The following is a 15,723-nucleotide window of genomic DNA, read 5'->3' as shown; positions in this document are numbered from 1 at the left end:
TCTGCTATTTTCTGAGTCCCTATAATGTACTTTACATTTTCAGGACATTGTTGCTTATAGGTACTTGGCATTGAAGAAGACAAAAATGTAGCTTACTGGCTACAGAATAGGAACTAAAGAGCAGCCAGTCACGACTCCCCTGTCTTTACCTTTGTGTGTACAGTTGTGAAGCTAACCTCAGAGTTAGCATTTGGGGCTGGCTTACCTTGTGGCATTTGGATTTGTGAATCTTTTTTTCTGTCCTGTTCATAGGTTCTCCTTCTTCATCAAGAAAAAGTGGAGCCAGCTGTCCCTCCAGCAAAAACAGCAGCCCCAGTAGCAGCCCACGGACTTTGGGGAGGAGCAAAAGGCTTCGGCTGCCCCAGATTGGCAGCAAAAATAAACTGTCAAGTAGTAAGGAGAACTTGGATGCCAGCAGAGATAATGGGGCTGGGCAGATCTGTGAGCTCGCTGACGCCTTGAGCCGAGGGCATATGCTGGGGGGCAGCCAACCAGAGCTGGTCACTCCTCAGGACCATGAGGTAGCTTTGGCAAATGGATTCCTTTATGAGCATGAAGCATGTGGCAATGGCTGTAGCAATGGTCAGCTTGGAAACCACAGTGAAGAGGACAGCACTGATGACCAAAGAGAAGACACTCGTATTAAGCCTATTTATAATCTATATGCAATTTCGGTAAGTGGTTTATTATATGGTTTTCAGAGAGTGGTCTGTGTTTTGTTCAGTTGTCTTCATGTATTCATCAGCAAGTATTTTTTCAGGTCCTGCTTATTTCGTAGCATTGAGCTTAGTGATAGACAAAGTTAACATAGAAATCTTGGCCTGTCCAGGTGTGGTGACTCACACCTGTAATCCCAGCACTTTAGAAGGCTGAGGGAGGAGGATAGCTTGAGCCCAGGAGTTAGAGACCAGCCGGGGCCCCATCTCTACAAATAATTTTTAAATGGAGCTAGGTATGGTAGCATGTGCCTGTAGTCCCAGCTACTTGGAAGGCTGAGGCAGAAGGATCACCTGAGCCCAGGAGGTCAAGTCTTTAGACAGTTGTGATCACTCAACTGCACCCCAGCCTGGGTGATAGAGCAAGTCCCTGTCTCAATAACAATAATAATATAGTAATTACAATTATAAAATGATTGTTTATCCACACAAGACTTGAAGCTTATGACTTTTGAATTTTGCTTTTTGCTTATTTTGGTTTTAGAAAAAGAGTTCTAAAATATTTTTTCACCTACTGATCATTTACATGATCAGTGTTCTCCTACTCAGATCCTAGTGCTATACCCTGGCCATAGTACGGTTAACTACTAACATACCTCCACTCTCTTATCTCTTACAGTGCCATTCAGGAATTCTGGGTGGGGGCCATTACGTCACTTATGCCAAAAACCCAAACTGCAAGTGGTACTGTTACAATGACAGCAGCTGTAAGGTAAACATTCTCAAACTTTGAATGAAAGTTAGAAACAGAATATCAACAGAACTGGGGAACATTTGTTGAAATAATGGACTATCTCTTGAATAGGAAATAGATATTTCTGTTAGAATCAATATAGAGATGCTGTCAGTATTAAAGGAACAAAAGAGATATGCAGAGTAGGGAATGAAAACATGAGCAGTGAGGAGAAATGAAGAGTTAGTTGACTGGTCGCAGTAGCTCATGCCTGTAATCCCAGCACTTTGGGAGGCTGAGGCAGGCTGAGGAGGTGGATCACTTGATGTCAGGAGTTGGAGACCAGACTGGCCAACATAGTGAAACCCCATCTCTACTGAAAACACAAAAATTAGTCAGGCATGTTGGCGCATGCCTGTAATCCCAGCTACTCGGGAGGCTGAGGCAGGAGAATGGCTTGAACTTGGGAGGTGGAGGTTGCAGTGAGCCAAGATTGCTCCACTGCACTCCAGCCTGGGCAACAGAGAGAGACTCTGTCTCAAAAAAAAAAAAAAAAAGGGAGTTAGTTAATGCAAAAAGCTCCTATCTTCTAGACTGTTAGAATTTGATGGGGTTGGGCCGGGCGCCGTGGCTCATGCCTGTAATCCCAGCACTTTGGGAGGCTGAGGTGGGCGGATCATGAGGTCAGGAGACTGGGACCATCCTGGCTAATATGGTGAAACCCTGTCTCTACTAAAAATACAAAAAATTAGCCGGGCGTGGTGGCACACGCCTGTAGTCCCAGCTACTCGGGAGGCTGAGGCAGGAGAATCACTTGAACCCAGGAGACAGAGGTTGCAGTGGGCTGAGATCACGCCACTACACACCAGCCTGGTGACAGAGCGAGACTCCGTCTCAAAATAAATAAATAAATAAATTAAATAAATAAATAAATAGAATTTGATGTGATTTTAGGTCATTCTTTTTTGGCTTGTCTATGGTCAAAATATTTTCCCCAAAGCAAACATTGGAAATAATGGGGCTCATTTTAAAGGGGCAGGTGTGAGACAGCCAAACTAGTGAGCTTATTGGAAGCAATCAGGTTTAGTAATTGCAGAGGGTTGGTCTTCCCTTTCCTGTTAAGGATTTAGAGCCATAATAGTGATGGCTTTTTGTTAAAGGTTTTTCTTGCCCTTTCAGGAACTTCACCCTGATGAAATTGACACCGACTCTGCCTACATTCTTTTCTATGAGCAGCAGGGGATAGACTATGCACAATTTCTGCCAAAGATTGATGGCAAAAAGATGGCAGACACAAGCAGTATGGATGAAGACTTTGAGTCTGATTACAAAAAGTACTGTGTGTTACAGTAAAGCTACCACTCTGGCTGCTAGACAGCTTGGTGGTGAGGGAGATGACTCCTTGTAGCTGACATTTGGCAAAAGTGTCACTGAAAGGCAAGCTAAATGTAGTTATTTTATCCTGTGACCCTGAAGCACAAAATAAAAATTCTAATTAAAATAGTTAACTTTAAAAGTAGTAATAATTTTATTTTGAAGTCTCATACAAGCTCTCCAATAGAGAACTTTCAGGCAGATCCCACCATTAGCCTGTAAACAAAAGGTTTGGCACCAGCCACCTGGGACCAAATAAGAATTCAATTTGTGCTTGTCCAGATATGAACAAATATGTAGTGAGTATAGAGTTTACCAATAATCATAACAAATATTAAAGATTTCCTTGGAGTCAAAGTAAAAAACAAAAAATTATAATGTTGTCTAGGGACGACATGATATGCTACCTCCTTTTTCCTGAAGTTTTATTCCATTATATTGACAAGATGGAGAAAGCAAGATCATGAAGGTGTGCAAATGATTCTTATGGCATGGACGAGGATTTTTCAATTTATTTTTAAAACTGTTTCGCTACCCTTTCTTTGTCTTTCTTGCTTTTTATTTTTGCTATTGTGTTTATGTTTGAGACACAACCAGTCATTGGTGGCAGGGGCATATAGTGGTCAGTCTGAAAGGGAGGCTCTCTTAAGAGCTATGTGCCTTCCACTCAGAGACCCAGTAGAAGACCCAGTAGAAAGAAAAAGCATCCTGGGAAATCCAGCTACCATGGCCCTCCCAGCAGAGGCATCTTACATTTAGGATACTTCAAGTATCCTCAGAAATGTATTCTGCACCCCCGGCCCCGCCCATGCTGAGGGAAGGGAGGCAGTTGCCAATATTTGCACCATCTTCACATGCACATGTTGCAACAAGAGCTTCTGGGAAGGTAAGCAGCATTGGAGCTAGATTGCGTTTCACAATTGGTGGTGGTTCTTTTCCGTGTTTGCTTTGCACTTTAAAAAAGAGAGAACACATGCAGATGAACTTGCTTGTGTGTATTTGATGGCTCTAAGGGCTATAAATTACAAACAAAACACATCCCAGACATTAGGAGTTCATAAGTATATTTAATGAAATTGGTGGTTTTAGGAAGTCACCTTTAGTTTTGCTTTGTTTGCATGTCCAGTAATTTTTTTATTTTGATATTTGTCTTTTTTTTTAAATTTTACAGTAGCCATTGAAAGTTATGTTTCCTTGCTTACTTCATTTTTTCCTCCAATTATTCAAGACTGGAACAAAAGTATAAATATTATTTATTTCAGGTAGCATTTTTTTCATGTAGTTTTTTAATATATACTTGAAGGAAATGTTTCACCTTATTTTTGGTCTTTGTTTATTCATTTAGATCCTGCAAGTTGATTCTCATTAATTGTCAGATTCCACTACTCTTTCTTCCTCATAGGTAGTAATTACCAATGTAACTAAGCATTTGTGTTCTGATATTTGAGGCCAGTAACTATTAATATCTAGTTCTCAAAGCATTTGGAAAGGTTATCTTAAATGGCTACCTAAAGTGAAATCCTTTTCAGAAAAAATAGAATTACAAGTAGGTAGGAGTGACCTCAATTGTCTAATGTAATAAAGTCAGACAAAATGCATACTTTATAGTTTCAAGATTTTCAGTATATAAAGTCTGTCCATTCCTACCTGGACATGTCCCATTAAAAAGTGGAAGATTTTAAATAATTTCTTTACAGATGTTTTATTTAAGCAGGTAGCACAATCTACTAATGTTGTTTGATCTGTGTTTGTTATACTGGTTGTAATTAATTTTTTTAATTCATGAACTAGCAGAAAATTTATTAAATTAACTATTAACTACATTCACCTTGTAAATTACTGTATAAACCTTGTTGACAATGCACTGACATTAGAAAGGTGTTAATGTACATAAATAGAGTGTAAATAAAATAGTGTTGATGTACTGAAATATGAACTGTATAAAAAGTACTGGTAATTGTATATGGGGTGTACCTGTTTATCTGTAACTATTATCCAAACAAATTAAATACTGTGGATGCCTCTATGTGTTGTTTTTCCTCATACAAGTAAACCCAGAAAGTCAAATTCTTCAGCCTCCCTCTCTGTGATCCTGTTTTAATTCTCCTACTTGAATAATTTCTTTCTGACTTACAGAGGGGATGCTTCATCTCTGAGGCTGGAAACTCTGTAGGGCAGGATTCCCCACCTTCGGGCCTACAGACCAGTACCGTCCATGGCTTGTTAGGAACCAGGCTGCACAGCAGGAGGTGAGCGGCGCGCTGTATTTATAGCCGCTCCGACTCGCTCCCATTGCCTGAGCTCTGCCTCCTGTTAGATCAGCAGCGGCATGCGATTCTCACAGGAGGACGAACCCTATTGTGAACTGTGTATGCTACAATCTAGGTTGTGCGCTTCTCATGAGAATCTAATGCCTGATGATTTGAGGTGGAGCAGTTTTATCCTGAAACCATTCCCCCTGTCCCCCCAGTCCGTGGAAAAATTGTCTTCCACGACACCAGTCCCTGGTGCCAAAAAGGTTGGCAACCAGTGATGTAGAGGGTAGAACAAGATCCCTGCAGTGACCAGGTGACTTTAAACATGGCTCACATCCCTTTTAGAAAGTTACGGCAGGGAAGCAAGTAGAGAGCAGGTGGTAAACTGAGGATTGGTGCCTACATTGGTACCCACAGGGGGTCCTACGGTCATTTTTGTGCAGATCAGGAGATGAGGGGAAGAGAAGGAAAGCTGCTCATTTGCATAATGCCTTGAAATGACTCTAGGTTTGTAGGGGGCACCGAGAAGCCAGATATCCCTAGTTGTCTGTCTGGGAGATCCAAGGAGACAGTTGGCAGTGTTGAGAAGAAATGAAGGTGACAGCTGTAGGACCTTCACCCTCGGCTTCTATTTGTTCACCTATAAAATTAAAATACTGTACACTCGGGCTTGTAAGAATTAAATGGACACAAATGCCTGGCACAGTTGCTTGGTAAGTGCTCAGTCCAACGATATCAGTCCTATCTTACAAAGAGGGTTTTTTTGGTTTGTTTTGTTGTTGTTTTTTTTTTTTTTTTTTTTTTTTTTACCTCTTTACCGACTCTAAAAGAGTTTAATAGCCCTCTGTTCACATTTTCCAAAAACAAGAATACACATTAAAAATGTATAAAATGGGCCAGGCCCAGTGGCTCACACCTGTAATCCCAGCACTTTGGGAGGCCAAGGCAGGCAGATCATCTAAGGTTGAGAGTTCAAGACCAGCCTGACCAACATGAGAAACCCCATCTCTACTAAAAATACGAAATTAGCCGGGCGTGGTGGTGCATGCCTGTAATCCCAGCTACTTGGGAAGCTGAGGCAGAGGTTGCAGTGAGCCAAGATCATGACATTGCCCTCCAGCCTGGGCAACAAGAGTGAAACTCCGTCTCAAAAAAAAAAAGGTATAAAATGAAACATGTTGAATCAGCAGCAGTGGCAGCTTGTTTAAGGAAAGGAACAAACAGAAAATTAATATAGAAAGTCAAAAAATGAAGCACAACTCTTTTAAGTGCCAGTCTGTTTTTAGGTTTCTTTCTTTCTTTCTTTTTTTTTTTTAATAGAGGCAGGGTCTCACTCTGTTGCCCAGGCTGTAAATGCAGTGGGGTAATCATGGCAGCCTTGACCTCCCAGGCTCAAGCAATCCTCCTCTCACCTCAGCCTCCCCAGTAGCTGGGACCACAGATGTGCGCCACCACACAGCTAATTTTTGTAGAGATGGGGTTTCACCATGTTGCCCAGGCTGGTCTTGAACTCCTCGGCTCAAGCTATCTGCCCACCTCAGCTTCCTAAAGTGCAGGGATTATAGGTGTGAGCTGCCATGGCTGGCCAAGGCTGTCTTTTAAAAAGTTAAAAATGGTCTGGTTCAAGGCCAGTCTGAGCAATATGGCGAGACCTCATTTCTTTAAAAAAAAAAAAAAAAAAATCAACTGGGTGTGGTGGCCCACGCCTGTAGTCATCCCAGCTACTCTGGAGGCTGAGGTGGGAGGATCGCTTGAACCCGGAAGGTTGAGGTTGCAGTGAGCCTCGATTGTGCCACTGCATTCCAGCCTGGGTGACAGTGAGACCTTGTCTCAAAAGAAAAAAAAGCCTTGGAAGGACCAGCCTCGGGAGATGGGCAAGCACTTTGTTTCTAGTTTCTGAATGGCCCTGTGCGTTGAGAGGTCTTGAGCCTCCCAGCCTCTCTGGCTGAAGGTGGCGATTCAGCATGGAGTCGCTCCACCACTTGGTGGCATTGCTCACAGTGACTTCTTACTTCTAAACACCATTGAATTGGAGCAAGTAAGATGATTTGCCACATTTTTCCCAGCTAGTTTGGAGGCTGAATATAGAATTTTACTAGGACACACCAGAATGTATAACTTGGGGAGCAGCGATCCCAGTTTCCCTTGATAATGTACCAACAGCTTCCTTAGTATTGAAATCACAAGGTCAGAAATGCACACACCTCTGTGATCAGAGATCCATAAAGGAGAAAGCAACAAAAAGAGGCCTTTTAAGTTTGCCAGACTTTCTGACCAGTGGGAAGCAAGAGAGTAGATAAGTGTGCAGCAGTCACAAACCCAGGCCTATGAGAACCTAGTTGGGAATAGGATGTAAGAGAATAGGGAGTGATGGGGACTGTAGTGAGTTCTAGGCACATGCCCATCTAAAGGCTCCATGTGACTGTTGCCCTGCAGGAATGTGGGCCCCAGTGTTCACCAAACCTTTTTGTTTGTTTGTTTTTCCCATGAAGAGAAGCCAGAAACCCAGATATTAATACAAAGTATCCAGTTTAGAGGTGTTGGTAAATTTTAAAAATTTTGAACACTATGCTGCCCAACGAAGGTATCTGCAAGCCAGATACAAACCAGCAGTTCATGCCCCCTGGTAAGTAGAAAGGTCGTAGATTTTGACCCCATTATGTCGGAGGTCAAATTCTAGTTCTGCTGTTGCAACAACTGTAAACGAAAGTTTTCAGATTTCTAATGCCTAGTGAAAATACCACTTTATTTCCAAAGGTTATTAAAAGGAATGGATCATGTATGTAAGTAGGCACAGAGCTTGCCACCTCTTAGGTACTCAAAAGCATTCTTCCCTCACTTAAGGAAACAATACAGGCATAATATAACAATAATGTTATGATCAAGTTCATTATCAGGAGGCATGCACCCAAACAGTAGGGGAGTGAGCACCTGTCAGCTCTCTGCTAGGTTCTCTGGCGGCAGCAGTTCCCAACTTGGCAATTCGTCGGCACCATCACAATCAGCCAGCAGCTTGTTGGATATGCTGAGTCCAGAGTCCCGCCCATATTACACCTAATGTCCTGTGTCTATTACACCCAGATTTGTGAGATCCTCCTCTCCCATGCAGTCCAAGAATCTGCATCTAATAAGTTCCTCAGAGGAAGCTCTTTCGCAGCTAGTTTGCACTGGTAGTGGGTTGGTCATTTATGGAAACCACTCCTCCAGGGAATGAATCATTATTTCCAGTCTCATTAGGGAAAGATGATATGCATATGCACATGTGTAAGGAGGAGTGACAGTAATTAGCCAAAAGCTTTGTAGACATAATTGTCCCTGATGAAGTGCTGACTGATGACATCAGACGGTAGGCTGTTGACAGTGTATCCCGGGGAAAGCTAAATGCAAAAGGGAAGCGAACTGCCTCATGAAGTGAGATCAGGATTGCAGGGTCAGAAACATGGAGAGGGTGATTCAGATGGACAAAGGAGCAGAGGCAGGATTCAAGTGGTGCGTTTTGGAGGCAGTGCAGCCTGTTCGTGCTGAGTGGAAGATGCAAAAGGAACATAGACGATAACAGCAAGGCAGGAGCCATGAAGGCCTTTGAAGGTCAGGCCAGTTGTAATAAAAGTATTTCACATTGTCAGGTATCTTGGGATGGTTGCTACACTTTTTTCTATGGTTTGCATAAGTACATATCTATTTTATTTACATATTTATTTATTTTAATTTTTTTTGAGACAGAGTTCCACTCTTGTCGCCCAGGCTGGAGTGAAGTGGCACTATCTCGGCTCACTGAAGCCTACACCTCCCGGATTCAAGTGTTTCTCCTGCCTCAGCCTCCCAAGTAGTTGGGATTACAGCCACACGCCACCACACCCAACTAATTTTTGTATTTTCAGTAGAGACGGATTTTCACCATGTTGACCAGGCTGGTCTCGAACTCCTGACCTCGGGTGATCCACCCGCCTCAGCCTCCCCAAGTGCTGGGAATACAGGTGTGAGCCACCACGCCTGGCACATACATTTCTCTTTTAGACTATTTTATTATAAGCATAAGTTCTGTTTGCTGTAATTTCTCTCTTTTTCATATTCACAATCTGCTTTGGCTGGAATGTCTCTTGATAACAAACTTTAGACCTTACCACAAGCCCAAGAGGAACTCACAGATGGGTGCCAGGCTTGAAATGCCCCAGGAAGACTGAAAGAAGTGGAGGAGGAAGAAAAAAGGAGACAGAAGAGGGAAAACCTAGAATAACTTTGACAGGAGGAGGCCTGCCAGAGAGAGGAACCCAGTCACGGCTGAGTGCAGCCCAGGAAGGAGACATGTGCCTGGTTGGAGGAACCGTCCAAGGCCCTGGGGATAAGGGGACAGGATTTCTCTGCTGATCTGATGATTTTTTCAGTACCACCCTTCAGTTATCTGTAGCAGGATCCTCTGCTGCTGATGGCTAAACCCCAGTGCCCACTGTGATTACAAACTGGGGAGGAAGAGGGGGACTTCCACATTAGGGATCAACAGGGAACCTCCAGAATGGAGTAGGAGATGCCTGTGGTCATCATCAGAGGCTGCCGTAGCCCCAGGTTCAGAGCAGTCATCTTAGCTGATGCCATGGAAAAGCAGTAGACCAGGAGTCCAGTACGCAGTGTTTGCTCTGCACTTGGCAGAATTGTATGACCTTGGGGGTCACTTGCCTCCTCTGTGCCTTGGTTCCCCCTGTGAATAGTGAGGGAGTTGTCTTCAGCTTTTATTTTGAAACAACACTAAGACCCGACCCTTTCTTCCAGCCATTCCAGCCACATTTACCTGAAGGACCCATAGCTAAAGCAGATGAGGTTGGAGTTGCTGCCCGAGGTGTGGTGCTGCCTGAGCAACCGCTGTGGATTGGATGTCCACTAAAGCACCTGTCACCTTTAAGCATTCAGAAAGCCAAGCACACAGTGCGCTAACAGGGCCTGAGGAGCTCCCAGAGAATTGTCTCCAGCAAGAGGAGTTGACAGTGCTACCAGGAAAACACTCATTTGGTCTGCTAGAAATCATGGTGACCACAGGGTGGGCCTTTTCAAAGGCCGTTTTCCTGGTCAGTATACTGGGTAGCCAGCTAGAGTGAAGAAGCCACAGGGAGTGCCCGGAGCAGCCAGCCTGCTGCCTGGCCTCTGTTTCCCAAGACTGGACATCCATAGGGAGCAGCCCCAGGGCCTGTGGCCTTTCATTGTTGTGCCAGCTGGAGAAAGTTACTGCTGCCCCTCCTTGTTTGCAGAGCTCTCTGCAGCACGGAGCTGCAAATAAACATCCTCTCACTTGGGGACGGATGGGGGAAAGGAGAGGGCTAAACCATCCAAAACATGTTCACTTGGCTTAAAGGACAGTCCTGAGCTTGGAACTGGAAGAAACGCTGGAGATGGGCTTGGACATTTATTGGACTTCTATCTGTCAAACCCCATGCTATGCTATGCGTGTTTCACTCATGATTTGTAAATGCTCATATGAGGGATGCATGATCACCCCTTCTTCTAGATGAGGAAGCTGAGGCTCAATCAGGTTACGTCACTTGCCTGTGGTGTCACACAGATGGAATGTTTCTGAGCTGGATTCAAACCCAGGTTCATCCAGCTGCTTCTTTACCACCCTATCTCCCCCTGAACTGGAGTCTGTGATCCACCACTTAGCAACTCCTGGCACAACGGTAGTCACCTGAGCCTCAGTGGCCTCATCTTTGACAAGGGATCAGGGTCATCATGAGCCTAGCTACCTTAGACTCTTGTAATAAGCCCTGAATAAGAAAGTGAGTGTGGAACCCTTTACAACCAAGGACACTTGTGCAAATGCAGTGTGTTGTTATGTAAGGAGAGGAAGTGGGTGTCCCCAAAGCAGCTCCTCCTCTTATTCCTGGAAGATGAGAAACTCTGGTGCAAATAAAGAGTCATGCAGGCCTCTTGATGGAGAGTGATGTCTTAGGTTTGTTCTGTTCGCCTCTGATGGCCGAAGGACCTTAGTAGCTGGATAGAGAGAAGAACTGTAGGGGGAGTAGATGGGGAGATGGGACCAGGGAGGGAGAAAGGATTCCGGATTGAGTCAAGCAAGGACTGTAGTTCCAAACTGGACTTTGGAGTATCTGAAAGTATCTTACCAGGGATTTAACATCGATGTGATCGTTTCAGAGGCAGGATGGGAAGGACAGGGGTCCAGTGTGCTATTGTTGTGAAGGCAGCCACCAACCACAGCAGTCATGAGAAACTCGTGCTCCCCCACTGGCCCCCTGCCAGACCGGGCTACCTGACTGTGCTTCATCCACTGAGGACAATGCCTTCTCCCTTAAACTGGGGCCTTTTCCTTCCTGGCCTTTCCTGGGAAAGGAAAGAACAATTGAGTCTGATCATTTATCCCCAGCTGTTTATGCCCCAGTAACGTGGGCTTTAAACCAAATACCACATGTCCATCCGGACACCATGGCAGGCTCGTCACGCGGCCGGCACACTCCCGGCTGCCTGCCCTGATCCTGCATTCATTCAGCCCTGACTCTGCAGCGTTCCAGAGCAGCCCGTTGTTTTTTCCCCTGGGGTTAAGAGCCCAACTCTGGTTTGCTCATCTCTCCTCTGGATGGTAGTGGAAATGCTAGGCCTCAATCCAAAACTGATACATATTCAGAAAAAAAGAAAGAGAAAGAGAAATCAGTCAGGCCTAATTTGAACTGGTGAAATAAGCAACGTAAATTTGGAAGAAAATTCAAACTCCATAGCTGACTTGAAAAATGTCAACATTGGCCGGGCGTGGTGGCTCACACCTGTAATTCCAGCACTGTGGGAGGCCGAGGTGGGCGGATCATGAGATCAGGAGATTGAGACCATCCTGGTTAACACGGTGAAACCTCATCTCTACTAAAAATACAAAAATCAGCTGGGTGTGGTGGTGCATGCCTGTAGTCCCAGCTACTTGGGAGGCTGAGGCATGAGAATTGCTTGAACCCAGGAGGCAGAGGTTGCAGTGAGCCGAGATCGTACCATTGCACTCCAGCCTGGCAGCAAAGCAAGATTCTGTCTTAAAAAAGAAAATAAAAGAAAAGAAAAATGTCAGCCTGCAGGGCCTGTACCCACCCGGATGATACCTGCTTGGGAGGGACAGCATCAGCACCATGCCTGCAGAGGCTTCGGTGTAATTGTGTTTACATCGATAGTTTATGCCTGTCTGGAGCATAGGCCAGCTCCACTCCCTGAAGCATCACCGAATTCCAAGCAGTAGTGTCTCCATGAATCTGCTACTGCTGCTTCTTTTTTTTTTTTCTTTTTTTTTTTTTTTTGAGACAGAGGGAGTCTCTCTCTGTTGCCCAGGCTGGAGTGCAGTGGCATAATCTCAACTCACTGCAACCTCCGCCTCCCAGGCTCAAGCAATTCTCCTGCCTCAGCCTCCCAAGTAGCTGGAATTACAGGCATGCACCACCATGCCCGGATAATTTTTATATTTTTAGTAGAGATGGGGTTTCACCATATTGGCCAGGCTGGTCTCAAACTCCTGACTTCAGGTGATCTGCCCGCCTTGACCTCCCAAAGTGCTGGGATTACAGGCGCAAGCCACGGCGCCCGACTGTGAATCTGCTTCTATGCTGGCTGTGTTTTCCTGGTCACCGCAGCCTCAGGCTCAGCGAAAGGCCACTCGCTCTGATGACTCAGGTTTCATTGATTCTACCCTTTATCCCCCTGCCAAGACCCACTCTCCCCCTAAATACTGATGGCAGCCTCCAGAGGGAATCTCAAATGTGCTCTTAAACTAGCCCTTTCAGCTGCCACGTGGTGTCCTCCGAACAGGACCGCCTGATCTTCTGGGCACCCCTCGCCCAACATGACCACTGCCTCCCAGGCTGGACACCAGGGGCCAGAGTTGCTCACTGTTCCCTTTACACTCCATGAAGGCGTTCCCAAAGCAGAGCTGTTCCTATTTCCATGAAATCACCCTTCCCCCCGCCCCCCCAAAAAAAGAAAGAAAGAAATCACCCTTCCCTTTTCCACGTGCAGTTTCCATTCTCCTTATACACCCTGGCGTGAGTCCCAGAGGCAGAGTGATCACTGCCACACCGAACTCAGAGTCCCTCCTCCCCTACCTCTCCATCTCTGAAGCTTCACTTGGACCCAGCTTGTCATACCCAACCCTATTCCCTTAAGAGAGGTGTCTCCCAGGAGGCCACGCAGGTAGTAGACACAGGCAAGTCTGTCCTGTCATGTTGCAAGCAGCTCCTGATGTGGCTTGACCCCAGGGGCTAAACGAGGATACACAGCTTTATCGAGAGTAGAATGAACTCCGATTCAATAGCCTCATGGAGACTGGGGACAGACCAGGCAGCAGAATGGAGGTGCAAAGACACTTAGGGCCTGAGAACTGGGAAGCGGATTCCCTGGGGAAGACACATGGAGCTGGGGAATGGCGGAAGCTGAGGATCAAGCACCTCATACACCCAGACCCCACATGTGGAAACCGCTGATCAAACTGTAACGATACCAGGTTGACTGTGTCAGCCCCTAAAGGAAAGCTGGCATAAATAGAGCCTGGAAAACCAGGCTTATCTTTGCCCAATGGACAAGGTAAATATTTAGTCCCAGCCCTGGAATGGTGCCTGGTAGTTCCACTCTTTGCTATCGTCTTTCCTTTTACTCACTCATGCTGCGAACATTTGCCACCTGCCCTCCCTCTATGTGGCCAACCTTGGCCTAGACACTTCGATGCTCTGATGGCTCCAACGATCCCCCATTCTTTTCCTCGGGGACTCTAGCTGGGGGAGCAGACAGGGAGCAGAGATCAGGCCAGGCCTCACAGGCTGGGTCTTGGCTGGCACGTAGACTTCGCAAGAGGAAGCAAGACAGTGGGGAGTGGCCAGGGAGAGCGCTCCAAGGCTAGTGTCACCAGTGCTCTGGTGTAAGTATGTCCTGTGTAATTTAGGGATATTAAAAAAAAAAAAGGATTTGTTATTTATCTGACATTCAGATGTAATTGGGCAGCCTGTATTTTGTCTAGGTGAACCCATCTAGACAAAACTGAAGCCAAGGGTGGGGACAGGGGCAGGCACCCATCCTGTGCTGGAGGAGACTACAGCAACTCTACACAGGATAGGCTTGTGGGAGGCAGAGCCAGCAGCAGAGAGATGGACACGTGACAGATCCAGCAGCACAGAAGCCACGGGAAGTGGGAAAGGAAGGGTTAGAGGGAAATGAAATGGGAATTTGGTCCCCAACCCAATCAATCCCCACAATGAGAAAGCCGGAGGAGCCCTGGCCAAAAGCCCCTTCTTTCAGGGATGCGGGCTCAACCTGACTCTCAACTCTGCACCCGCCAGCCCCCAAGGCAGGACATAAGAACCGCGGGGTAGCCCTGGGCCTCAGAGGGCCCCCTTTTCTCCCTCTGATGCTCTGGATGACCTTAGACAATTCTAGGTGAAGGTCAGGCTGGGAGGTCTTCCTCTGTTGTGTGTGGTTGGGATGGAGTGCTAAGGGATGTCCCTAAGTGTCTGGGCAGAGAGGTGGCCCCTTGGAGGGTCTTAAGATTTCTCCCTTGGTTAGGAAAGAACTGCCACCAACCACAGATCAGAGTTCATTATGCATCACTCTGCATAATCCCAGCCTCCGCCCGGTGTTCCCTACTCCCCACCTGTGGGTCTTGCCCGTCCTTCATTGCTCTTTCCAATGTAAAGAATCACCATAATAATTATAAATTATTGAATATCGTCTCTTGGTCCGGCATCTTGTTTCATCTTGACAACAAGCCCATGAGGTAAATGCTGTCATCACCGCCATTTCACAGATGAGGAAACTGAGGCTCAGAAAAATGAATTAAACGATCAAGGGCACCTAGAGAGTCAGCAGTGGAGGGGGATTCCGCCCCAGGCCAGTGTGAGTCTGGGCTGCATTCCCGGATGTTTCTGCATTCCTCTCTTGATTTCTATGTTGTAGACCTGGTGCTCCTGTGCCCGCTGTGTCTGCCTGCCCTGCAGTTGGGAGTCTTGGAGGAAGAGCCCAGACTAGGATTTTCCTCCCTAAATCCTCTGTCCCTTACACAGAGGAAATAATAGTGTTTGTTGAAAGATTAAGGCCGAGTGTGGTGGCTCATGCCTGTAATACAAGCACTCTGGGAGGCCAAGGCAGGCGGATCACCTGAGGTCAGGAGTTCGAGATCAGCTTGGCCAACATGGCGAAACCCCATCTCTGCTACAAATATGAAAAAAATTGGCCGCATGGTGGCATGTGCCTATAGTCCCAGCTACTCGGAAGGCTAAGGCAGGAGAATCACTTGAACCTAGGAGGCAGAGGTTGCAGTGAGCCGAGAACATGCCACTGCACTCCAGCCTGGGCGACAGAGCAAGACTGTATAAAAAGAAAGAAAAAGAAAGAAAGAAAAGAAAGAGAAAGAAAGAAAAAAGGAAAGAGAGAAAGAAAAGAAAGAGAAAGAAGAAAAGAAAGAGAAAGAAAGAAAAGAAAGGAAAGAAAGGAAAGAGAAAGAGGGAGGGAGGGAAGAAGGGAAGGAAGGAAGGAAGGAAGGAAGGAAAGGATTAAGTTTTATTTTTTTGTTTTTTGAGACAAGGTCTCTCTCTGTTGCCCAGGCTGGAGTGCAATGGTGCCTGAACTCCTGGGCTTAAGCCATCCTCCCACCTCAGCATCTCAAGTAACGGGGACCACAGGCATGCCACCACGTCTGGCTTTTTTTCCCCCCTCGTAGAAACAGGATCTCCCTAAGTTACTCAGG

At 46.0% G+C, this 15,723-nt stretch overlaps 1 protein-coding gene and 1 pseudogene across 4 annotated transcripts in view; one reads left to right on the top strand and one right to left on the bottom strand.

Annotated features, from left to right (window-relative positions):
• Positions 1 to 4,830, top strand: part of USP32 (ubiquitin specific peptidase 32) — a 221,372-nt gene extending 216,542 nt beyond the window's left edge. For 2 of the 4 annotated variants that reach the window (XM_023204689.2, XM_023204687.2), the window contains 3 exons: positions 253 to 674; positions 1,336 to 1,428; positions 2,569 to 4,830. In XM_023204689.2, the coding sequence (XP_023060457.2) occupies positions 253 to 674; positions 1,336 to 1,428; positions 2,569 to 2,742 (689 nt within the window). In that variant the 3' untranslated portion in view covers positions 2,743 to 4,830. The remainder of the gene's footprint in view (positions 1 to 252; positions 675 to 1,335; positions 1,429 to 2,568) is intronic. The other 2 variants (XM_023204688.3, XM_023204690.2) reach the window with 2 other exon arrangements.
• A 3,242-nt stretch (positions 4,831 to 8,072) lies between these two features.
• On the bottom strand, positions 8,073 to 8,592 carry LOC111537674 (annotated as a pseudogene).
• Positions 8,593 to 15,723: the final 7,131 nt, after the last annotated feature.

This window comes from Piliocolobus tephrosceles, chromosome 16 (genome assembly GCF_002776525.5).
Source record: "Piliocolobus tephrosceles isolate RC106 chromosome 16, ASM277652v3, whole genome shotgun sequence".
Lineage (NCBI taxonomy): Eukaryota > Metazoa > Chordata > Mammalia > Primates > Cercopithecidae > Piliocolobus > Piliocolobus tephrosceles.
Note: the sequence above shows the minus strand (reverse complement) of the source record. Positions and strands in the feature narration are given on the sequence as shown.